Source organism: Lucilia sericata, unplaced genomic scaffold (assembly GCF_015586225.1).
Source record: "Lucilia sericata isolate MDLA Ls3-8-SP2 unplaced genomic scaffold, ASM1558622v1 Contig000662F_arrow, whole genome shotgun sequence".
Taxonomy (NCBI): Eukaryota; Metazoa; Arthropoda; class Insecta; order Diptera; family Calliphoridae; genus Lucilia; species Lucilia sericata.
Window position 1 is genome coordinate 206,365 of NW_023994667.1, and position 23,825 is coordinate 230,189.

The 23,825-nt window shown below is 30.8% G+C and overlaps 1 protein-coding gene across 1 annotated transcript; it reads right to left on the reverse strand.

Annotated features, from left to right (window-relative positions):
* Positions 1–204: 204 nt before the first annotated feature.
* On the reverse strand, positions 205–23,825 carry LOC119607141 (cell division control protein 42 homolog; the record flags this gene model as incomplete). Its single annotated transcript, XM_037960934.1, has 5 exons — positions 205–972; positions 14,340–14,432; positions 14,848–15,107; positions 22,861–23,010; positions 23,675–23,825. Coding segments are annotated over 5 exons (762 nt in total), but the record flags the coding sequence as incomplete, so codon positions are not given.

The following is a 23,825-nucleotide window of genomic DNA, read 5'->3' on the forward strand; positions in this document are numbered from 1 at the left end:
AGGTTTTGAAATTATAGCTATAGCTGGTGCAATTAAAAAGTTATTAAACTTTAAACAAAAGTTTTTTGGGAACTGTATGTAAACTTTTAAATTTTTGCCGCCTTAGAATATGCCTTGTTTTTTAGGCGTTTATTACAATCTTACAGGGTGTTTTGTATTTAAATTAAATTTGGTTAGACCGTTAAATTAAACATATTTTTATCTCGTTATTATTTATAAATGTTTTTGTTTATTCAATCATAAAACTTAATAGTTAACAAATTTTTCGTGTGTGGATGGAATGAACAATTTTATACTTATTCTTAAAATGTATTTTTCTTTGTTTTTATTTTTAATCAATTCATTTTAAACACTTTAATAAAGTGTTGATATGCTTATTTACATATGTATGTAAGTTTTAACTTAAAATTAGGAAAATATACTAAGATAACAATCTAATAAGAATTATAGAATTGTTTAATTAATGAGAAATAATTAAATTTTTTATAAATTTTGCATTTATGCTTAAAAAATTTGTTAAATTGTGATGAAAAACAAGTAACTTATGTATATCAATAATTAAGTAATAAAAATGTATTTTGTAATAAAAATAATTTGACCAAAACTTAACATTGGCGAAAAACAGTTATGAGAAAATAATTTGTTTGCAAACTTAATAATGAAACATTTAAATTTTGTAAGCAAAGTGCTCTAATAGAACGAACAATTAAACAAAGTTAAAGTAAAAATATGTTTGTATTAATACAATTTTATAAATTTTGTTTTGTATAACATTAATCAGTCTATAAAAATAATTAAGATTTTTTGCGTTTTTACATGAGATGTCGCTGGATTGGAATTATAATATGTGGTTATTGTTTTTATTTAGGCTAAACAGAAAAGTTTCTTCCAAAATGGTATGGGAGTAGGGGGCAAGGTGGTTGGAGCTAAGCCTTCCCAAATGGCTGCATCGAAGACATCTTTAACTTTATCCTATAAATAGAAAAAAAGAACAAATGTGAATTAGTTTTATTATATGTTTTCAAATTATTTATAAATTTGTGTAAATATACGATTGAAAGATATAAAGGTGAAGGCATGGAAAATGCAGACTAGACTAGACTATAGACTAGACTATAGACTAGACTATAGACTAGACTACAGACTAGACTATAGACTAGAATATAGACTAGACTATATACTAGACTATAGACTAGACTAGACTATAGACTAGACTATAGACTGGACTATAGACTGGACTATAGACTAGACTATAGATTAGACTACAAACTAAACTATAGACTCGACTATACACAAGACTATAGACTAAACTATAGACTAGACTATAAACTAGACTGTAGACTAGACTATAGACTAGACTATAGACTAGACTATAGACTAGATTATAGACTAGACTATAGACTAGACTATAGACTAGACTATAGACTAGACTATAAACTAGACTGTAGACTAGACTATAGACTAGACTATAAGCTAGACTATAGCCTAGACTAGAATGACTAATTAGACAATAGCCTAGACTATAGACTAGACTATAGACTAGACTAGACTACTATAGACTAGACTATAGACTAGACTATAGACTAGACTATAGACTAGACTATAGACTAGACTATAGACTAGACTATAGACTAGACTATAGACTAGACTATAGACTAGACTATAGACTAGACTATAGACTAGACTATAGACTAGACTATAGACTAGACTATAGACTAACTATAGACTAGACTATAGACTAGACTATAGACTAGACTATAGACTAGACTATAGACTAGACTATAGACTAGACTATAGACTAGACTATAGACTAGACTATAGACTAGACTATAGACTAGACTATAGACTAGACTATACTAGCTATAGACTGGACTATAGAGCAGACTATAGACTAGACTATAGACTAGACTATAGACTAGACTATAGACTAGACTATAAACTAGACTATAGACTAGACTATAAACTAGACTATAGACTAGACTATAGACTTTACTTTAGACTAGACTATAGATTAGACTACAAACTAAACTATAGACTAGACTATGCACAAGACTATAGACTAGACTATAGACAAGACTATAGACTAGACTATAGACTAGACTATAGACTAGACTATAGACTAGACTATAGACTAGACTACAGACTAGACTATAGACTAGACTATAGACTAGACTATAGACTAGACTATAGACTAGACTATAGACTAGACTATAGACTAGACTATAGACTAGACTATAGACAAGAATATAGACTAGACTAAACTATAGACTAGACTATAGACAAGAATATAGACTAGACTTTAGACTAGACTTTAGACTAGACTATAGACTAGACTATAGACTAGACTATAAACTAGACTATAGACTAGACTATAGACTAGACTATAGACTAGACTTTAGACTAGACTATAGACAAGACTATAGACTAGACTATAGACTAGGCTATAGACTAGACTATAGACTAGACTATAGACTAGACTATAGACTAGACTATAGACTAGACTATAGTCTAGACTATAGTCTAGACTATAGACTAGACTATAGACTAGACTACAGACTAGACTATAGACTAGACTACAGACTAGACTATAGACTAGACTATAGTCTAGACTATAGTCTAGACTATAGACTAGACTATAGACTAGACTATAGACTAGACTATAGACTAGACTATAGACTAGACTATAGACTAGACTAGACTAGACTATAGACTAGACTATAGACTAGACTATAGACTAGACTATAGACTAGACTACAGACTAGACTATAGACTAGACTATAGACTAGACTATAGACTGGACTATAGACTAGACTTTAGACTAGACTATAGACTAGACTACAGACTAGACTATAGACTAGACTATAGACTGGACTATAGACTGGACTATAGACTAGACTATAGACTAGACTATAGACTAGACTATAGACTAGACTATAAACTAGACTATAGACTAGACTATAGACTAGACTATAGACTAGACTATAGACTAGACTATAGACTAGATTACAGACTAGACTATAGACTAGACTATAGACTGGACTATAGACTAGACTTTAGACTAGACTACAGACTAGACTATAGACTAGACTATAGACTAGACTATAGACTAGACTATAGACTAGACTATAGACTAGACTATAGACTAGACTATAAACTAGACTATAGACTAGACTATAGACTAGACTATAGACTAGACTATAGACAGACTATAGACTAGACTAAACTAGACTATAGACTAGACTATAGACTAGGACTATAGACTAGACTATAGACTAGACTATAGACTAGACTATAGACTAGACTATAGACTAGACTATAGACTAGACTATAGACTAGACTATAGACTATACTATAGACTAGACTATAGACTAGACTATAGACTAGACTATAGACTAGACTATAGACTAGACTATAGACTAGACTATAGACTAGACTATAGACTAGACTATAGACTAGACTATAGACTAGACTATAGACTAGACTATAGACTAGACTATAGACTAGACTATAGACTAGACTATAGACTAGACTATAGACTAGACTATAGGACTAGACTATAGACTAGACTATAGACTAGACTATAGACTAGACTATAGACTAGACTATAGACTAGACTATAGACTAGACTATAGACTAGACTATAGACTAGGACTATAGACTAGGACTATAGACTAGACTATAGACTAGACTATAGACTAGACTATAGACTAGACTATAGGACTAGACTAGACTATAGACTAGACTATAGACTAGACTATAGACTAGACTATAGACTAGACTATAGACTAGACTATAGACTAGACTATAGACTAGACTATAGACTAGACTATAGACTAGACTATACTAGACTATAGACTGGACTATAGACTAGACTAGACTAGACTATAGACTGGACTATAGACTCGACTATACACAAGAATATAGACTAGACTATAGACTACACTATAGACAAGACTATAGACTAGACTATAGACTAGACTATAGACTAGACTATAGACTAGACTATAGACTAGACTATAGACTAGACTATAGACTAGACTATAGACTAGACTATAGACTAGACTATAGACTAGACTATAGACTAAACCATAGACTAGACTATAGACTAGACTATAGAGCAGACTATAGACTAGACTATAGAGCAGACTATAGACTAGACTATAGAGCAGACTATAGACTAGACTATAGACTAGACTATAGACTAGACTATAGACTAGACTATAGACTAGACTATAAACTAGACTATAGACTAGACTATAAACTAGACTATAGACTAGACTATAGACTTTACTTTAGACTAGACTATAGATTAGACTACAAACTAAACTATAGACTAGACTATGCACAAGACTATAGACTAGACTATAGACAAGACTATAGACTAGACTATAGACTAGACTATAGACTAGACTATAGACTAGACTATAGACTAGACTACAGACTAGACTATAGACTAGACTATAGACTAGACTATAGACTAGACTATAGACTAGACTATAGACTAGACTATAGACTAGACTATAGACTAGACTATAGACTAGACTATAGACTAGACTATAGACAAGAATATAGACTAGACTAAACTATAGACTAGACTATAGACAAGAATATAGACTAGACTTTAGACTAGACTTTAGACTAGACTATAGACTAGACTATAGACTAGACTATAAACTAGACTATAGACTAGACTATAGACTAGACTATAGACTAGACTTTAGACTAGACTATAGACAAGACTATAGACTAGACTATAGACTAGGCTATAGACTAGACTATAGACTAGACTATAGACTAGACTATAGACTAGACTATAGACTAGACTATAGTTTGACTATAGTCTAGACTATAGACTAGACTATAGACTAGACTACAGACTAGACTATAGACTAGACTACAGACTAGACTATAGACTAGACTATAGTCTAGACTATAGTCTAGACTATAGACTAGACTATAGACTAGACTATAGACTAGACTATAGACTAGACTATAGACTAGACTATAGACTAGACTATAGACTAGACTATAGACTAGACTATAGACTAGACTATAGACTAGACTATAGACTAGACTACAGACTAGACTATAGACTAGACTATAGACTAGACTATAGACTGGACTATAGACTAGACTTTAGACTAGACTATAGACTAGACTACAGACTAGACTATAGACTAGACTATAGACTGGACTATAGACTGGACTATAGACTAGACTATAGACTAGACTATAGACTAGACTATAGACTAGACTATAGACTAGACTATAGACTAGACTATAGACTAGACTATAGACTAGATTACAGACTATAGACTAGACTATAGACTGGACTATAGACTAGACTTTAGACTAGACTACAGACTAGACTATAGACTAGACTATAGACTAGACTATAGACTAGACTATAGACTAGACTATAGACTAGACTATAAACTAGACTATAGACTAGACTATAGACTAGACTATAGACTAGACTATAAACTAGACTATAGACTAGACTATAAACTAGACTATAGACTAGACTATAGACTAGACTATAGACTAGACTATAGACTAGACTATAGACTAGACTAGACTAGACTATAGACTAGACTATAGACTAGACTATAGACTAGACTATAGACTAGACTATAGACTATACTATAGACTAGACTATAGACTAGACTATAGACTAGACTATAGACTAGACTATAGACTAGACTATAGACTAGACTATAGACTAGACTATAGACTAGACTATAGACTAGACTATAGACTAGACTATAGACTAGACTATAGACTAGACTATAGACTAGACTATAGACTAGACTATAGACTAGACTATAGACTAGACTATAGACTAGACTATAGACTAGACTATAGACTAGACTATAGACTAGACTATAGACTAGACTATAGACTAGACTATAGACTAGACTATAGACTAGACTATAGACTAGACTATAGACTAGACTATAGACTAGACTATAGACTAGACTATAGACTAGACTATAGACTAGACTATAGACTAGACTATAGACTAGACTATAGACTAGACTATAGACTAGACTATAGACTAGACTATAGACTAGACTATAGACTAGACTATAGACTAGACTATAGACTAGACTATAGACTAGACTATAGACTAGACTATAGACTAGACTATAGACTAGACTATAGACTAGACTATAGACTAGACTATAGACTAGACTATAGACTAGACTATAGACTAGACTATAGACTAGACTATAGACTAGACTAGACTAGACTATAGACTAGACTATAGACTAGACTATAGACTAGACTATAGACTAGACTATAGACTAGACTATAGACTAGACTAGACTAGACTAGACTATAGACTAGACTATAGACTAGACTATAGACTAGACTATAGACTAGACTATAGACTAGACTATAGACTAGACTATAGACTAGACTATAGACTAGACTATAGACTAGACTATAGACTAGACTATAGACTAGACTATAGACTAGACTATAGACTTGACTATAGACTAGACTATAGACTAGACTACAGACTAGACTATAGACTAGACTACAGACTAGACTATAGACTAGACTATAGACTGGACTATAGACTAGACTTTAGACTAGACTATAGACTAGACTTTAGACTAGACTATAGACTAGACTATAGACTAGACTATAGACTAGACTATAGACTAGACTATAGACTAGACTATAGACTGGACTAGAGACTAGACTATACACTAGCCTATAGACTGGACTATAGACTGGACTATAGACTAGACTACAGACTAGACTATAGACTAGACTATAGACTAGTCTAGTCTGTAGTCTAGTCTAGTCTATAGTCTAGTCTATAGTCTAGTCTATAGTCTAGTCTATAGTCTAGTCTATAGTCTAGTCTATAGTCTAGTCTATAGTCTAGTCTATAGTCTAGTCTATAGTCTAGTCTATAGTCTAGTCTATAGTCTAGTCTATAGTCTAGTCTATAGTCTAGTCTATAGTCTAGTCTATAGTCTAGTCTATAGTCTAGTCTATAGTCTAGTCTATAGTCTAGTCTATAGTCTAGTCTATAGTCTAGTCTATAGTCTAGTCTATAGTCTAGTCTATAGTCTAATCTATAGTCTAGTCTATAGTCTAGTCTATAGTCTAGTCTATAGTCTAGTCTATAGTCTAATCTATAGTCTTGTCTATAGTCTAGTCTATAGTCTAGTCTATAGTCTAGTCTATAGTCTAGTCTATAGTCTAGTCTATAGTCTAGTCTGTAGTCTAGTCTATAGTCTAGTCTGTAGTCTAGTCTATAGTCTAGTCTATAGTCTAGTCTATAGTCTAGTCTATAGTCTAGTCTATAGTCTAGTCTGTAGTCTAGTCTATAGTCTGGTCTATAGTCTAGTCTATAGTCTAGTCTATAGTCTAGTCTATAGTTTAGTCTATAGTCTAGTCTATAGTCAAGTCTATAGTCTAGTCTATAGTCTAGTCTATAGTCTAGTCTATAGTCTAGTCTATAGTCTAGTCTATAGTCTAGTCTATAGTCTAGTCTATAGTCTAGTCTATAGTCTAGTCTATAGTCTAGTCTATAGTCTAGTCTATAGTCTAGTCTATAGTCTAGTCTATACTCTAGTCTATAGTCTAGTCTATATTCTTGTCTATAGTCTAGTCTATAGTTTAGTCTAGTCTATAGTCTAGTCTATAGTCTAGTCTATAGTCTAGTCTATAGTCTAGTCTATAGTCTAGTCTATAGTCTAGTCTATAGTCTAGTCTATAGTCTAGTCTATAGTCCAGTCTGTAGTCTAGTCTATAATCTAGTCTGTTGTCTAGTCTGTAGTCTAGTGTATAGTCTAGTCTATAGTCTAGTCTATAGTCTAGTCTATAGTCTAGTCTATAGTCTAGTCTATAGTCTAGTCTATAGTCTAGTCTATAGTCTAGTCTATAGTCTAGTCTATAGTCTAGTCTATAGTCTAGTCTATAGTCTAGTCTATAGTCTAGCCTATAGTCTAGTCTATAGTCTAGTCTATAGTCTAGTCTATATTCTAGTCTATAGTCTAGTCTATAGTCTAGTCTGTAGTCTAGTCTGTAGTCTAGTCTATAGTCTAGTTTATAGTCTGGTCTATAGTCTAGTTTATAGTCTAGTCTATAGTCTAGTCTATAGTCTAGTCTATAGTCTAGTCTGTAGTCTAGTCTATAGTCCAGTCTATAGTCCAGTCTATAGGCTAGTGTATAGTCTAGTCTCTAGTCCAGTCTATAGTCTAGTCTATAGTCTAGTCTATAGTCTAGTCTATAGTCTAGTCTATAGTCTAGTCTATAGTCTAGTCTATAGTCTAGTCTAAAGTCTAGTCTATAGTCTAGTCTATAGTCTAGTCTATAGTCTAGTCTATATTCTTGTCTATAGTCTAGTCTATAGTTTAGTCTAGTCTATAGTCTAGTCTATAGTCTAGTCTATAGTCTAGTCTATAGTCTAGTCTATAGTCTAGTCAATAGTCTAGTCTATAGTCTAGTCTATAGTCTAGTCTGTAGTCTAGCCTATAGTCTAGTCTATAGTCTAGTCTATAGTCTAGTCTATAGTCTAGTCTGTAGTCTAGTCTATAGTCTAGTCTGTAGTCTAGTCTATAGTCTAGTTTATAGTCTAGTCTATAGTCTAGTCTGTAGTCTAGTCTATAGTCTAGTCTATAGTCTAGTCTATAGTTCTATAGTCTAGTCTGTAGTCTAGTCTATAGTCTAGTCTGTAGTCTAGTCTATAGTCTAGTTTATAGTCTAGTCTATAGTCTAGTCTGTAGTCTAGTCTATAGTCTGGTCTATAGTCTAGTCTATAGTCTAGCCTATAGTCTAGTCTGTAGTCTATTCTATAGTCTATTCTATAGTCTAGTCTATAGTCTAGTCTATAGTCTAGTCTATAGTCTAGCCTATAGTCTAGTCTATAGTCTAGTCTATAGTCTAGCCTATAGTCTAGTCTATAGTCTAGTCTATAGTCTAGTCTATAGTCTAGTCTATAGTCTAGTCTATAGTCTAGTCTATAGTCTAGTCTATAGTCTAGTCTATAGTCTAGTTTATAGTCTAGTCTATAGTCTAGTCTATAGTCTAGTCTATAGTCTAGTCTATAGTCTAGTCTATAGTCTAGTCTATAGTCTAGCCTATAGTCTAGTCTATAGTGTAGTCTATAGTCTAGTCTGTAGTCTAGTCTATAGTCTAGTCTATAGTCTAGTCTATAGTCTAGTCTGTAGTCTAGTCTATAGTCTGGTCTATAGTCTAGTTTATAGTCTAGTCTATAGTCTAGTCTATAGTTCTATAGTCTAGTCTATAGTTCTATAGTCTAGTCTATAGTTCTATAGTCTAGTCTATAGTCTAGTCTATAGTCTAGTCTATAGTCTAGTCTATAGTCTAGTCTATAGTCTAGTCTATAGTCTAGTCTATAGTCTAGTCTATAGTCTAGTCTATAATCTAGTCTATAGTCTAGTCTAGTCTATAGTCTAGTCTATATTCTTGTCTATAGTCTAGTCTATAGTCTAGTCTATAGTCTAGTCTATAGTCTAGTCTATAGTCTAGTCTATAGTCTAGTCTATAGTCTAGTCTATAGTCCAGTCTGTAGTCTAGTCTATAGTCTAGTCTGTAGTCTAGTCTGTAGTCTAGTGTATAGTCTAGTCTATAGTCTAGTCTATAGTCTAGTCTATAGTCTAGTCTATAGTCTAGTCTATAGTCTAGTCTATAGTCTAGTCTATAGTCTAGTCTATAGTCTAGCCTATAGTCTAGTCTATATTCTAGTCTATAGTGTAGTCTATATTCTAGTCTATAGTCTAGTCTATAGTCTAGTCTGTAGTCTAGTCTCTAGTCTAGTCTATAGTCTAGTTTATAGTCTAGTTTATAGTCTGGTCTATAGTCTAGTTTATAGTCTAGTCTATAGTCTAGTCTATAGTCTAGTCTATAGTCTAGTCTATAGTCTAGTCAATAGTCTAGTCTATAGTCTAGTCTATAGTCTAGTCAATAGTCTAGTCTATAGTCTAGTCTATAGTCTAGTCTATAGTCTAGCCTGTAGTCTAGTCTGTAGTCTAGTCTATAGTCTAGTTTATAGTCTAGTCTGTAGTCTAGTCTATAGTCTAGTCTAAAGTCTAGTCTATAGTCTAGTCTGTAGTCTAGCCTATAGTCTAGCCTATAGTCTAGTCTATAGTCTAGTCTATAGTCTAGTCTATAGTCTAGTCTATAGTCTAGTCTGTAGTCTATTCTATAGTCTATTCTATAGTCTAGTCTATAGTCTAGTCTATAGTCTAGCCTATAGTCTAGTCTATAGTCTAGTCTATAGTCTAGTCTAGTCTATAGTCTAGTCTATAGTCTAGTCTATAGTCTAGTCTATAGTCTAGTCTATAGTCTAGTCTATAGTCTAGTCTATAGTCTAGTCTATAGTAGTCTATAGTCTAGTCTATAGTCTAGTCTATAGTCTAGTCTATAGTCCAGTCTATAGTCTAGTCTATAGTCTAGTCTATAGTCCAGTCTATAGTCTAGTCTGTAGTCTAGTCTATAGTCTAGTCTATAGTCTAGTCTATAGTCTAGTCTATAGTCTAGTCTATAGTCTAGTATATAGTCTAGTCTCTAGTCTAGTCTATAGTCTAGTCTATAGTCTAGTCTCTAGTCTAGTCTATAGTCTAGTCTATAGTCTAGTCTCTAGTCTAGTCTATAGTCTAGTCTATAGTCTAGTCTATAGTCTAGTCTATAGTCTAGTCTATAGTCTAGTCTCTAGTCTAGTCTATAGTCTAGTCTATAGTCTAGTCTATAGTCTAGTCTATAGTCTAGTCTATAGCCTATAGTCTAGTCTATATTCTAGTCTATAGTCTAGTCTATATTCTAGTCTATAGTCTAGTCTATAGTCTAGTCTGTAGTCTAGTCTGTAGTCTAGTCTATAGTCTAGTCTAAAGTCTAGTCTGTAGTCTAGCCTATAGTCTAGCCTATAGTCTAGTCTATAGTCTAGTCTATAGTCTAGTCTATAGTCTAGTCTGTAGTCTATTCTATAGTCTATTCTATAGTCTAGTCTATAGTCTAGTCTATAGTCTAGCCTATAGTCTAGTCTATAGTCTAGCCTATAGTCTAGTCTATAGTCTAGTCTATAGTCTAGTCTATAGTCTAGTCTATAGTCTAGTCTATAGTCTAGTCTATAGTCTAGTCTATAGTCTAGTCTATAGTCTAGTATATAGTCTAGTCTGTAGTCTAGTCTATAGTCTAGTCTATAGTCTAGTCTATAGTCTAGTCTATAGTCTAGTATATAGTCTAGTCTCTAGTCTAGTCTATAGTCTAGTCTATAGTCTAGTCTCTAGTCTATAGTCTAGTCTATAGTCTAGTCTATAGTCTAGTCTATAGTCTAGTCTAGTCTAGTCTAGTCTATAGTCTAGTCTATAGTCTAGTCTATAGTCTAGTCTATAGTCTAGTCTATAGTCTAGTCTCTAGTCTAGTCTCTAGTCTAGTCTATAGTCTAGTCTATAGTCTAGTCTATAGTCTAGTCTATAGTCTAGTCTCTAGTCTAGTCTATAGTCTAGTCTATAGTCTAGTCTATAGTCTAGTCTATAGTCTAGTCTATAGTCTAGTCTATAGTCTAGTCTATAGTCTAGTCTATAGTCTAGTCTATAGTCTAGTCTATAGTCTAGTCTATAGCTAGTCTATAGTCTAGTCTATAGTCTAGTCTATAGTCTAGTCTATAGTCTAGTCTATAGTCTAGTCTATAGTCTAGTCTATAGTCTAGTCTATAGTCTAGTCTATAGTCTAGTCTATAGTCTAGTCTATAGTCTAGTCTATAGTCTAGTCTATAGTCTAGTCTATAGTCTAGTCTATAGTCTAGTCTATAGTCTAGTCTATAGTCTAGTCTATAGTCTAGTCTATAGTCTAGTCTATAGTCTAGTCTATAGTCTAGTCTATAGTCTAGTCTATAGTCTAGTCTATAGTCTAGTCTATAGTCTAGTCTATAGTCTAGTCTATAGTCTAGTCTATAGTCTAGTCTATAGTCTAGTCTATAGTCTAGTCTATAGTCTAGTCTATAGTCTAGTCTATAGTCTAGTCTATAGTCTAGTCTATAGTCTAGTCTATAGTCTAGTCTATAGTCTAGTCTATAGTCTAGTCTATAGTCTAGTCTATAGTCTAGTCTATAGTCTAGTCTATAGTCTAGTCTATAGTCTAGTCTATAGTCTAGTCTATAGTCTAGTCTATAGTCTAGTCGATAGTCTAGTCTATAGTCTAGTCTATAGACTAGTCTATAGTCTAGTCTATAGACTAGTCTATAGTCCAGTCTATAGACTAGTCTATAGTCTAGCCTATAGGCTATAGGCTATTCTATAGTTCTATAGTAGTCTATTCTATTTAGAAAAAGCTTTATCAACTGAAAAATGTTTCGATATTAATGGAACTTCAATTTCAAATGAAGATACAATAGTTTGGACAACATTTGTTTTAATTCCATTAAAAATTTTTCCAAATATAATGCTCTTTTGAGTTGTTCAAAAAAACTGTCTCTCATATGTTTTATATAAAAGTTTCATAACTTGTTTTTAAAGCAAAATTACGCGAAATCCTGTAGGTACTGAAATTCAATGATTCAAAACAGCATGTTTCCTCTCTAAATCTTAATCATGCATCCCAGATGAAATAAATTTAAACATACATTACATTCCAGTTAAAATGCTTAACTTTTACAAATCCTACAAATTGTTGTTATTTTTTTACTTTATTATTACTGTTGTTGTGCGGAGAAAAAAGCATAAATTGTATATACGTTTAACGAGATTCAGACATACTTTAAATGTGAAAAGCAAAAAAGATTTAGAAAAAGGACGACGACAATTGTTGGTTGCTTGTTATTGTTTCTTGAGTTAAAAGTTTTTTATTTCTTTTTTTACACTTTTTTATGTAACCATCATCATGTTTTGTGTAGAAAAACTTCTGCATTTTTACCACCTTTTAACATAAAACTCATACACCTTGTTGTACGTTCACGTAGAAAGCATGTAATTTGTGGTTACTTGTATTAAATTTTCATACACATGTATTCGTTTACACACACACGCCCATCCTAAATGTTGTCAAAGAAGGTATCAGAAGGATTTTAATGTTTATTTGAAAATAACATTTGTGTGCACGTAAATTCTTCTTTTTTTTTTATTCCAAAATAACAAAACGCGTTTTGGTCGCGTTGGTGTCGTTCTGTAGTGTTTAGATCCCTAAGGAAATTTAACTTTGTGTTTGAATTTTATTTGAAAAAATATATACATTTGTATGAAAGTAAGTGCTGGTTTGCATGTATATGTTATATTGTGTAAAATTTACATGTATGTATTTTTATGTCTCAGTAAGTATTCTAAACAAAAATCTGTTGTAAGTTAAGTGAAATATGTGTATACGTATATGTGTATATTTTGTCGTAGATGAAACTTTTTGCACTTAAATATTATTATAAAGCATTAAATTACAGGAAGTAGAATTTAAAAGGATATTTAGACAAAGTATGTGTTGAAAATAAAAAATTATAAAACTTTTTTTTTACTTTTTTTTTAAATAGAAGTATGATTTAAGGTAAAATAAATATTTACTTAGGATTTTTTAATACATACATATGTAGATGAAATTAATGAAATATGGAAAATTTGTGTATTATTATCTAAAAATACATTTCACACTTAAGAAAAATTTGATATTTTCAATAATATTTATAATCTAATTTTATTACAGTGCAGAGGTCTATGTTCCCATTAAAAACAGATTCAATCAATCGAGTCAGAAGTGAGTCCTCTATGTTAAAACCATGTGTTTTTAACATAGAGGATTCATTGGTCGTTTTTACAAAATATATGAAAGCTGTTGGCAATGCTTACCCTAATGCAAAGATAGAATTCAATTTTCAAACTTTGAAGAGAGTGTGTGATCCCTCTTTTTATCACAGAATCTCAGTCACACTAATACTTACTAATCGCAAGAATAAAAGTCTAGAAACAGAGGTCTGAACGACTGAAAGAAGAGGCCATAAAGATCTTTAGTTCAGAAACCTCGCAACTCCAGCATCGCCCAAGTCGTAACCTCTAGTTTTAATCGGTTTATGCTAATTTTGGCTTTACAAAATCGCAACTAAAGAGTATTGCATTTTTTATCTTTTTCATACAAACTCAAAAAATTACATATTTTTTCTCTTTAAAAAAACTTAAATTCCTCAAAATGTATTCCCCTTTAAAATTTAATCCCTAAATCCTTACAATCATACATAAGCGCCCAAATATAGGCTTTAAAATGTTTGTACAAATCACTTTAACACAACAATAATAATAATTTGTAATACAAATACAAACACTAATGCACAGAAAATAACAGTCGAAGAAGGTGAGAGGGAAGAATAAAGCACTTACCTGTGTTGCTGATGAAGTTTCAATGTATTTTGCACCAATTGTTGTTGCCAAATCCCAAGCATCCGCATATGAAATTGGTTGTTCGCCATTAGACTAGTCAAGCGCAAAAACAAGATCCAAAAAAATGTGAGAAGGTATTAACACATCATCGAGCCAACACCCGTCAAGTCAAAGGTAAACAGAAAAACCCCACAATAAATGAAAATAAAGTAAAAGGAAGAAAAAAAAAACGAAAAAATAAATAAATATTTCAGTTTAACAACAAAAAAAAGTGAACAAAATTTATGCTTTTCCCTTTAGCAAAAATAATAAAACAAAAAGGGAGAAAAAAGACAAAATTGATGGTGTGAAGAGAAAACATTCATGACAGTTTATGTTTCTACAAGCTCATCATATGAACACATATACACACACATATATGTATGTATGTAATTATTTACTAAAAAAAAATTGTGAGGATTTGTTCCCCCAATCTATAAATGTTATAGGAGTCGTTTGCCTTTCTTACCTGCAATTTATTCAGTACATTCGGATTTGTGCGCAAATCAGCTTGAGTACCAACCAAAATCAATGATGCTTTTGTATTCGAAAATCTTGGTGCCCATTTGGTTTTGATGGCATGGAATGTTTCTGGTTTTGCCACCGAAAAACACAACAGGAATACATCACTATCTGGGTAGCAAAGCTCACGTAATGGATCCAATGTATCCTGACCGGCTGTATCACAGAGTGTTAAATGTACGGGACTATCGTTGACCATAACATCAGCTGATGGCGGGGGGAGGTGAGATAAGAAGATATAAAGAATTTAATATATAAATATTTTCATTTTCTTCCTTGAACAAACATAAGCCTTAATCAAAGGATATATTTTTTTTTTTTGAATACAAAGAAATAAAGTTGATATCAAGGTTTTATTTTTTTTATAGTTTTATAGCTATAAATAAATTTACATACACATGTGTAAAACTTTTGTTTACTTAACAAGGATATTTTTATATTGAGATACAAGTAAATAAAAACAGTATTCAATTCTTTAAATAACCCAGCAAAGACATAATAATTAATATTAACAACTACACACATATACCATTTACATTACATAGAAGTAGTTTGGTAATGCCTTCATTTTAAACTTATAACTTGGTGATACAAATATTTTACTAAAACTCACGAGTATTTGTCTAAAAGTTCATACAATCTTACATGAACTCCTTTCACAAGAAATACTTCAAAGTTCTTAGACACATTTAGGACTTCATTGCAATTACCTTAAAATCGTTAAATATAATAAATACAGCAGTTAGAATCTTTTAAGTCTTCCTGATTTAGCTTATAAATAATTGTATATTTCCCAAAGTATTTCGTTATTTTAGAAATTTTACTTTTGTACATTTATTCCTAATAATAGCCATAATTCCTGTGAAAAATTTTCTTTTTTTTTATTACAGATTTTTACGTGGAATTTGTCAAGAGTATTTGATTTGAAACAAATTTTCTCAACTTCTCGTTAACACCATAACACTCAGCGCACTTGATCTTTATAAATGTTAAATATTTAACATTATTCAACATTCCTAAATAAAAAGTCTATAAAATCAAAATATTATCCATTAATACTTCAAAAAAAAAAGTTGATTTCAATGAAATATTTTTATATCATCAATCAATAATGTTATTAACAGATTTATGTTTGAGTTAGTATGTACAAGTGTGTAGGAAACGGATATTTTTTATTCGTGTAGGAATAAAAAACTTATTCGATAAATATATAGGGTTGAGAAAAAAGTACATTTCATATTTAAATTTTACATTAATCTTATGCAAATAAAAATTAAAAAAAAATGTCCTTAACAGTTTCTTTTTAGGTCAATTAATTACTCTATACATTACAGGTAATCTAATATGGAGTCAATGGTCACTATTTTATACCTATGTAATCTAAAGTGTAGATATCTCATTTATAAGAAATATTAAAAAAATGTTTGATAAAATGTTTCGGGAATCGGAATTAGATCGTAATTTTTAAAATAAAAGTCTCTCAAGTTAATCTCCCATATTTGAAGTCTGCACAAAGAAAATTATTTTTTCTCTCATCAAATACTTAATATTCAATATAAACACAAGAAATATGTCGGTATTCTCATTGAAAATATATATTAAAATTATTTCTAAGAAAATTGTGATTGATGATTATTATTAAAATAACAATATTTTTTTTTTCTTAAAAAGACTAAGAAAAACGTTTCTTGGCAACGATTTTATATACATACAATATATATTTGAACCGAAAATATCATGTCAATCAACAGAAACAACTACGCTAACAATGTAATAATCTAACTGCGGCTTTAATACAAATAATAAAAGATTTTCTTAAATTGTCTATAAATAGGAAAATAGGGAACATCGCAGCTTGGCAAAGAAAGGTTTTATAGCAAAAACTTTTTCCATAAAATTTAAAAAAATATGTATATTTAAAATTAGTAAGAATATAAGAGATTGTATTATGTATGTTTATAAACTAATGATATTTTTGCAATTAAACTTAAATAAGCAAAAATGTAATTTAGATATGGATGAAAACGTCCTTAAACTCTACTACATAAATCTCGTTTTATTTTTCATATATCATAAAACGATTTTTTTTTTTGAGTTATGTCAGTCTAGTAGTAAATGAGCCTAGTAGTAAATGTTAACATAATAAGTATAAATACATTATTGTAATTTACAATTCTTGTTAACAATTATTATTTAAAATTATATTATTTAAATTGGTCTAAGAAACAAGAAATATATATATAATATTAAATTAGGATGATCCAGAATTGTGTGGATAGTAATAATATCACATGTCATAGATTTTTTTAACGAAAGCATGTAATCTACGTAGATTCTTATGTCGAGAGTTAAAGTTCAATATCTGCATATAGAGTTGCTTTCTCATGATCAATATCCGAATTAATAAATGTGTTAATAATTTTGTATGTAATAAAAACCAGCAGCGTTTTTTTTTTAAACCCCTCAAGCCATCCAAGAATAGATTTTATGATCCAGCTCACGCGAGGAAATTGTTTCATCTTAGGTCAGATATGGGTAAGGTACATACATATATACGAAGTAGATCAGAAACGGGGTGCCCCCGAAGGTTAGTTGGAAGTATTTTAGTCTGTCGGTAAGAAGTTTGTAGGTTCGATTCTCAACAGATAAAATAGGATTTATAACGTCTCAAAAGGCCTAGTGATCTAAAAGTATCCATTTCAATGTCAAACATGTGTCATGTTGCAGTTGCGGTTATCATCATTAATTCGCGGTCAACCAAATCAAATCTAGAGAGTCTGGTTTATAGTCAAATGATTATAAAAGATATTATTGCCATAAATATTGAAAAAAAAAAGATAGAGAAAGAACATAAACCATAGATCTGTGGAAAGTGCAAACGTTTAACCAATTTGCAAAAAGAGAGGCTCCTCAAACCCTAATTACTGTTGCCCAATTTCAGTTTATATAAAGTTATGAAGAACATTCTTAACTATCTAGAGTTGAACAAACTTCTTAATGAGAGACGAAACGGGTTTTGCACTAGTCGTTCTACCTTCAAGTTTCAAGGAATCGACTGAAACATTCTTAAAGTGCTTAAGAAAGTGACAAACGTTTAACCAATATGCAGAGGGGCTCCTCATATTCTACTTTCTACCAGCCATTTGCAGTTTATTTAATGTTTTGCAGAGCATTCTTAACTACCACTTGTTTAGCTACCTACAGCTGAATGAACATCTTACGCATCGGAAGTCGTTCTATTAGTGACCAAATTGCACCTTTTTTTTGAGCTGTTGTATTGACATAACTAAGACTTTTTATTGAGTTTTTATTATGCGCTAAGTTAAAATTAATTTATCCTTTCTACTTCAGACTCTTTCCGTGAAAATACCTGACTATAGATCTAAAGAGTAGTGGGGTCTTGTCAAAAAGGAGAACTTTCTACTCAACTTAAATATTTGTATGCAGTGAACTATTACCTTTGCCAAACAACCAATTACTATGTTATGAATTCCGGGGTCCCACAGGTCGAAGAAAGATGCAATTTTGTTGCTGGTAGAAGGACTAGTGCAAACCCCGTTTCGTCTTTCATCAAGAAGTTTGTTCAACTCTAGATAGTTAATAATGTTCTTCACAACTTTATATAAACTGAAATTGCGCGGCAGTAATTAGGGTTTGAGGAGCCTCTCTTTTTGGAAATGGATTAAAAGTTTGTCACCTTCCAAGAATGTGAAAAATATCAACACGATAAGAATGTTTGAATTGATTCCTAGCCGATCATCCGAGTACATTTTCTGGGATCGAAAACAAATATCTAGAATCTTACTGGTAGTGTACACCGTAATTTGAGCCTGTTTGTTAAAAAGCTTTTCAAAGCAAAACGAGCAACCGTTTTTAATTGAATGACAAAATTCAGAAACTCATTTTTTGGTATACCACTAGTGTACATGAATATGAAAGATTTCCAAAGGTAATTTTACAAAATGTAGTAAATACATAAGTATGGGTAGGTGTATTGATGTTGTATGTATATATAATACATATTTAGTATAATGGTAACGTATCAAATATTGTATATTATTCCACATTTTGTTCAGAGGCAACTTGTGAATTGTTGCTACTGCTGTATGAGCCACAAAGAACGAATAAAAAGTATTGTTGCATTATTAATTTCATTATAATGATGTTAGTTGAGCATATAATGATGCTGAAGGTCACAATATAGTTACAGTGTAATTTGTTCACATAGATACATTACATACTTACACTTACGTATGAGTGAATATGCAAAATAGTGAAATAATTAAATGTATATTGTTTATTTTACAGTTACAACGTCTTTTTTGAAAGGTGGTTAATCCATGACATAGTATATTGTATAAATTATAAGCTAACGAGAGCGAGGTGGGTGATTTTACTTAAATTTATATTTAAATTATTGGGAATTTAATTATTAAGCGAGGTTAATTATCAACTAATTGAATATAAATATATTGTTAAAAAAATTTGTTTATAATTAACTTCAGATCATAAAACTGTGTTCATAGGGCCCGATTCAAGTTCAAAACCTTTATATACATCAGACCTGTGAAAATGTCCTAGAAGGGGAGTGAAATTTTCTCTTAACTATATTCCTACAAATCAACAGTTGTTATATTAAATTTAAGTACATATTGCAAGAGTTTGTTAAAATTTTCCCATCAAATTTAATAAAGAAAATACAAAACATTGATAATTAACCGCATAAAAAGTCATTGTAACTTTACATTCGCAAAAAAAAAAAAAATAAAAAGAAAAACCCAACTGACAACTAAAATTTGTTGAAACAGCATTTAAAGTAAAGTATGAAAGAGAGAGAGAGAGAGAGACTGACATATAGAAAAAATAAAAGTTTCAATTAGTTTTATTATTAAAGTGGCAGACATTCAAGTGCATTTAAGTGTTAAAATGTTTTAAGTGGTTAAGCAGCTTAAACAAAACTAAATAAAAGTATGAGAGAATATGTACGTTTTTTTAGTAAGACATACATACAAACATACATATGTATGTACATAGTACAGCTCTACGTATGATCCCAACAAACATTAGGGTCAAATGTCAAACTTTTGATTAAACTTTGAGCATAAGTTAAGAATAACTATTTTCTCAAATGTGATTCTCAAATATAAACAGGAACAGCTAAGGACAGCTTTTCAAGTGTTATGTAGGTGTGTCAATTTGGATATTATATCAAATCACTTTGACTTAGTGTTTGTCTGAACTTATAATGTTTTGATAACATCAAGAAAGCTTACTTCCCTTTCAAACTTTCTGAAATATTTGATGCTATCTTATTTAAAGCTTTTCTCATAAGTTTTGTAATAATGTGATAATAACAATTGAACTTTCTGAATACTGAGAGGGTATCTTCCCTTTCAATCTTCATTATAGATTTGATGATATACTTATATGTATATTTGAAATTACATTTGTCATTTTTAACCATTTAACCTTATGTTTACTGGGCTATGTGAACTCACACCTATTAACAAATTTACACATACAACGTTACAAGCTGATTAACTTTATTTTTTTTGTTCATGAGTGGTTGAATTTTAAATTTAACTGTGATTTTTGCACTAATTAGAATCAAATAAAATAAACACGTTCTAGTATGTAAAGATATATAGAGAAAGAGGTAAACAAACTGTTGGAAATTATAGAGAAGGGACAAATTTAAAAGCACATGTCAATATTTGTCATATGTGAGTTTAAAAAAAAAAAAAAAAAAAACACAGACAATTACATGGAAAATCGTATAAATATGCAAAGTGTTGTTATACTACAAATTAGCAGGAAATTATGTTTATTGAAGTTGTTTTTTTTTTTAATAAAACAGGAAACGGAAAATGAAATATTTTTTGCAAATAGTATTATTTATAGGGAAACTTTATGCAATTAAAATATTGTATAATTTTAAATCATACATTCCTTATTTGTTAAAAAAAATGGTATTTATTTTCTAGCTATAAACTTTTTAGTTAACTTTTTATTTACTAGGAGGCCTCCTTGTTTCACTTGGTTACTTTTGAGGTCATGAGTTTTTTTTTTATGTACATATTACTTGTTTGTGCCTGTTTTAAATTTATGCATATTGTATAGCTCTAAATGACCTAATAGCCCTTATTTGCAACCCATTCCATTGTAGTATGACCTTACATGCATATACTACAGATTACTATAGTGCGGTGAAAAATTAAAGTGAACTGTAGTTAATATGTTAAAGCACATCATAATTCAGTCACTTGCACAAGTGAGAAATTGAAAAGTTATTGCATGATAAACTGTGTATGTATGTATGCCAGTGGCGTTTTATACTATATTTCATTTTATTGGAAATTTAAACTGTTTTTTAACAAAAGTTTTAGTAAAGCATTTAAAATGAAGAACTGAAAGTTAATATTGGCGGATTATTCAGGTTATCGAAGACTACACAGCCCAACAAATTTTGAAAATAGTCTAAACTCAGATATTGAAAAATTGGACTCAGAATTTTTCCAATATATCAGGTTTTTGGTGCCTACTACCTAAAACACTTTTTAGGTATTAGACACCAAAAATCAGCAGTATAATTAAGACTTATACAAAACTAAGTTTTGTCGATGTTTGAAATGATACAAGAACTTTTAAGATATTTATGAGCTCAAAATCCTTATTCGACGGGGTACGGTTGTATGGGGGCTATACGAAATAATAGGCCGATTATAACCATTTTCAATAGACTTCGTCCTTGGTTCAAATTTCATCAGATTATCTCGAAAATTGCGACCTGTAGAGTGCGCACAAGGTTAACATGGACACACAGGCGGACAGACAGACAGGCGTACGGACGGACATAGCTAAATCGACTCAGAAAGTGATTCGGACCAGTTTGGTGGGTGTAGGACCAACAATTTTGGGTGTTACAAGCATCAGCTCAAACGCATAATACCCTCTCCACTATAGTGGATAAAGATTATTTATTGATCATTGGTTGATATTGATTTTGAGTTTTCCTAAAAAATATCCCCTTTATAAAATGCTACCCGTTACCATACTACTGCCCTTATAGAGATCATTCCCTTAAAAAATTCAATAGATTTATTAATCTTAATGGAGACAAAAGAAAAAATAGATTTTTTCACAATTTATCATTTCGAACAAAAACCAATTTTTAAAAATTTTTAACAAGGATTTATGTCATGAATAAAATCAATGTGTGAAAAAAATATACCAATAGGAAGTCAAATGAGTAAAAGAGAGTTGTATTTTTTTGTAAACTCTTTTTCTATAAACTCTAAGGCATGATATACAGCAAGGGGAAATCTGTACACATTTACTAGTATAAGAGACGAGCCCACTTCAACAATAATTAAACATGTGTAGGGATAGAAAGAAAATTCAGAACTAGGCAGAAAAATTAAAACGGAAACAAAACAACACATCCTATATAACAACAAAAAAATACATACACACACAGTAAATGTGAATAATAGAATAAAGTTCCTCTTAAAAACATATGGGGAGTAAAACATAAAAATAAAGAATGTCAGCTAGAGGTGGAAACAAGGATATGTTTTTTTTAGATGATTTTGTAGGCTTTTTTGTAGTTCTTTTCCTATTAACAATCAACAACATATATATAGCAAACAAACAAAGAAATCTAGGGGAAAAAAACTGTTACAAATTGGTTTCTTATATTACTAGTTGAAGTGCAAAAAAAAAAAAAAAAAAATCCATAAAATCATATAGCAGAAGGTATAAGGAAATCAACAATAATTGTTTTGTATGCCGGCATTTACAGTTTTTTCTTTTTTTTTGCACAATGATACTCTACATAACAATATAAATCTTTATACATAAATTATAATTTAATTTTAATATTTAAAGCAATTTGCTGTTATTGTTATTTTTCTTTGGTCTAATATTAAAAAATAAAAATGAGAATAACAAAATAACTTACCATTATAAATATCTGATGCTGTAGGCACATGTTCAGTATTAAAACGATTCTCCAGATAAGAGAGTATTAAATTTGTTTTCCCCACAGCACAATCACCCACTACCACACATTTGACACAAGCTTTGTCCTGAGATTTTAACGCTTTAGATTCTAGAATAAGTCCAAAAGATAAAAATAGAATTAAATTACCGTTTTTTTTTTTTTTTTGCTAAACACTACACACAGTTTCATTTTCTATGCTATTTTTATATTCCTGCTGTGAAAAAAATCTTTTTTTTTTTTTAATAGTAATTAATTAGAAAACCATTAAAGAATATATATAGAAGGAAACAAAAAAAAGCACAACTAGTAGTAAAAGAAAGAATTTGCAAATTAATGAAAATGAATTCCGTATAACCTCAATTTTCTTTAATTAGTTTTTAATTTATTACAAAATCTTACAACATGATTGTTATTTGTTTGTATTTCAAGGAATTTCTGTAGATGTATATGTGTGTATCTGAATTTTAGTAGATTTTCAAGTGTTTTTCTACGTGCAAATTTTCCCCCAAAGTGACATGATTTTGCCATTTGTTTTAGATTTAAGCCGGTAAAATATGGTTGGCTGTTAAGCAAAAATAATGTGACCAACTATAAAATTTAAAACAATTCTTATGTTAAAAGAATTATTATAAATGAATTTCATGTAATTTATCACTCAATGCATTACCATTCACTAGTTTAAACACTGGTGATTTGTTTTCTAGTTGCTCACATTATACTTTTTCTATGCTCCCCAGATATTTTTCTTTCTATTTCAATTTGTGTTACTTACCTTTAGTTGCAGATTTTTTTGTATTACGTTTTCTTAATAAAAACTTTGCAGCACTTTTACGACTGCTGCGACTTGTGCCATCATTACTGGTATTCGTGGTTGTTGTACTATCATCGCGTGAAGTTGAGCTTGTATCGCTAGTAGATTGTTG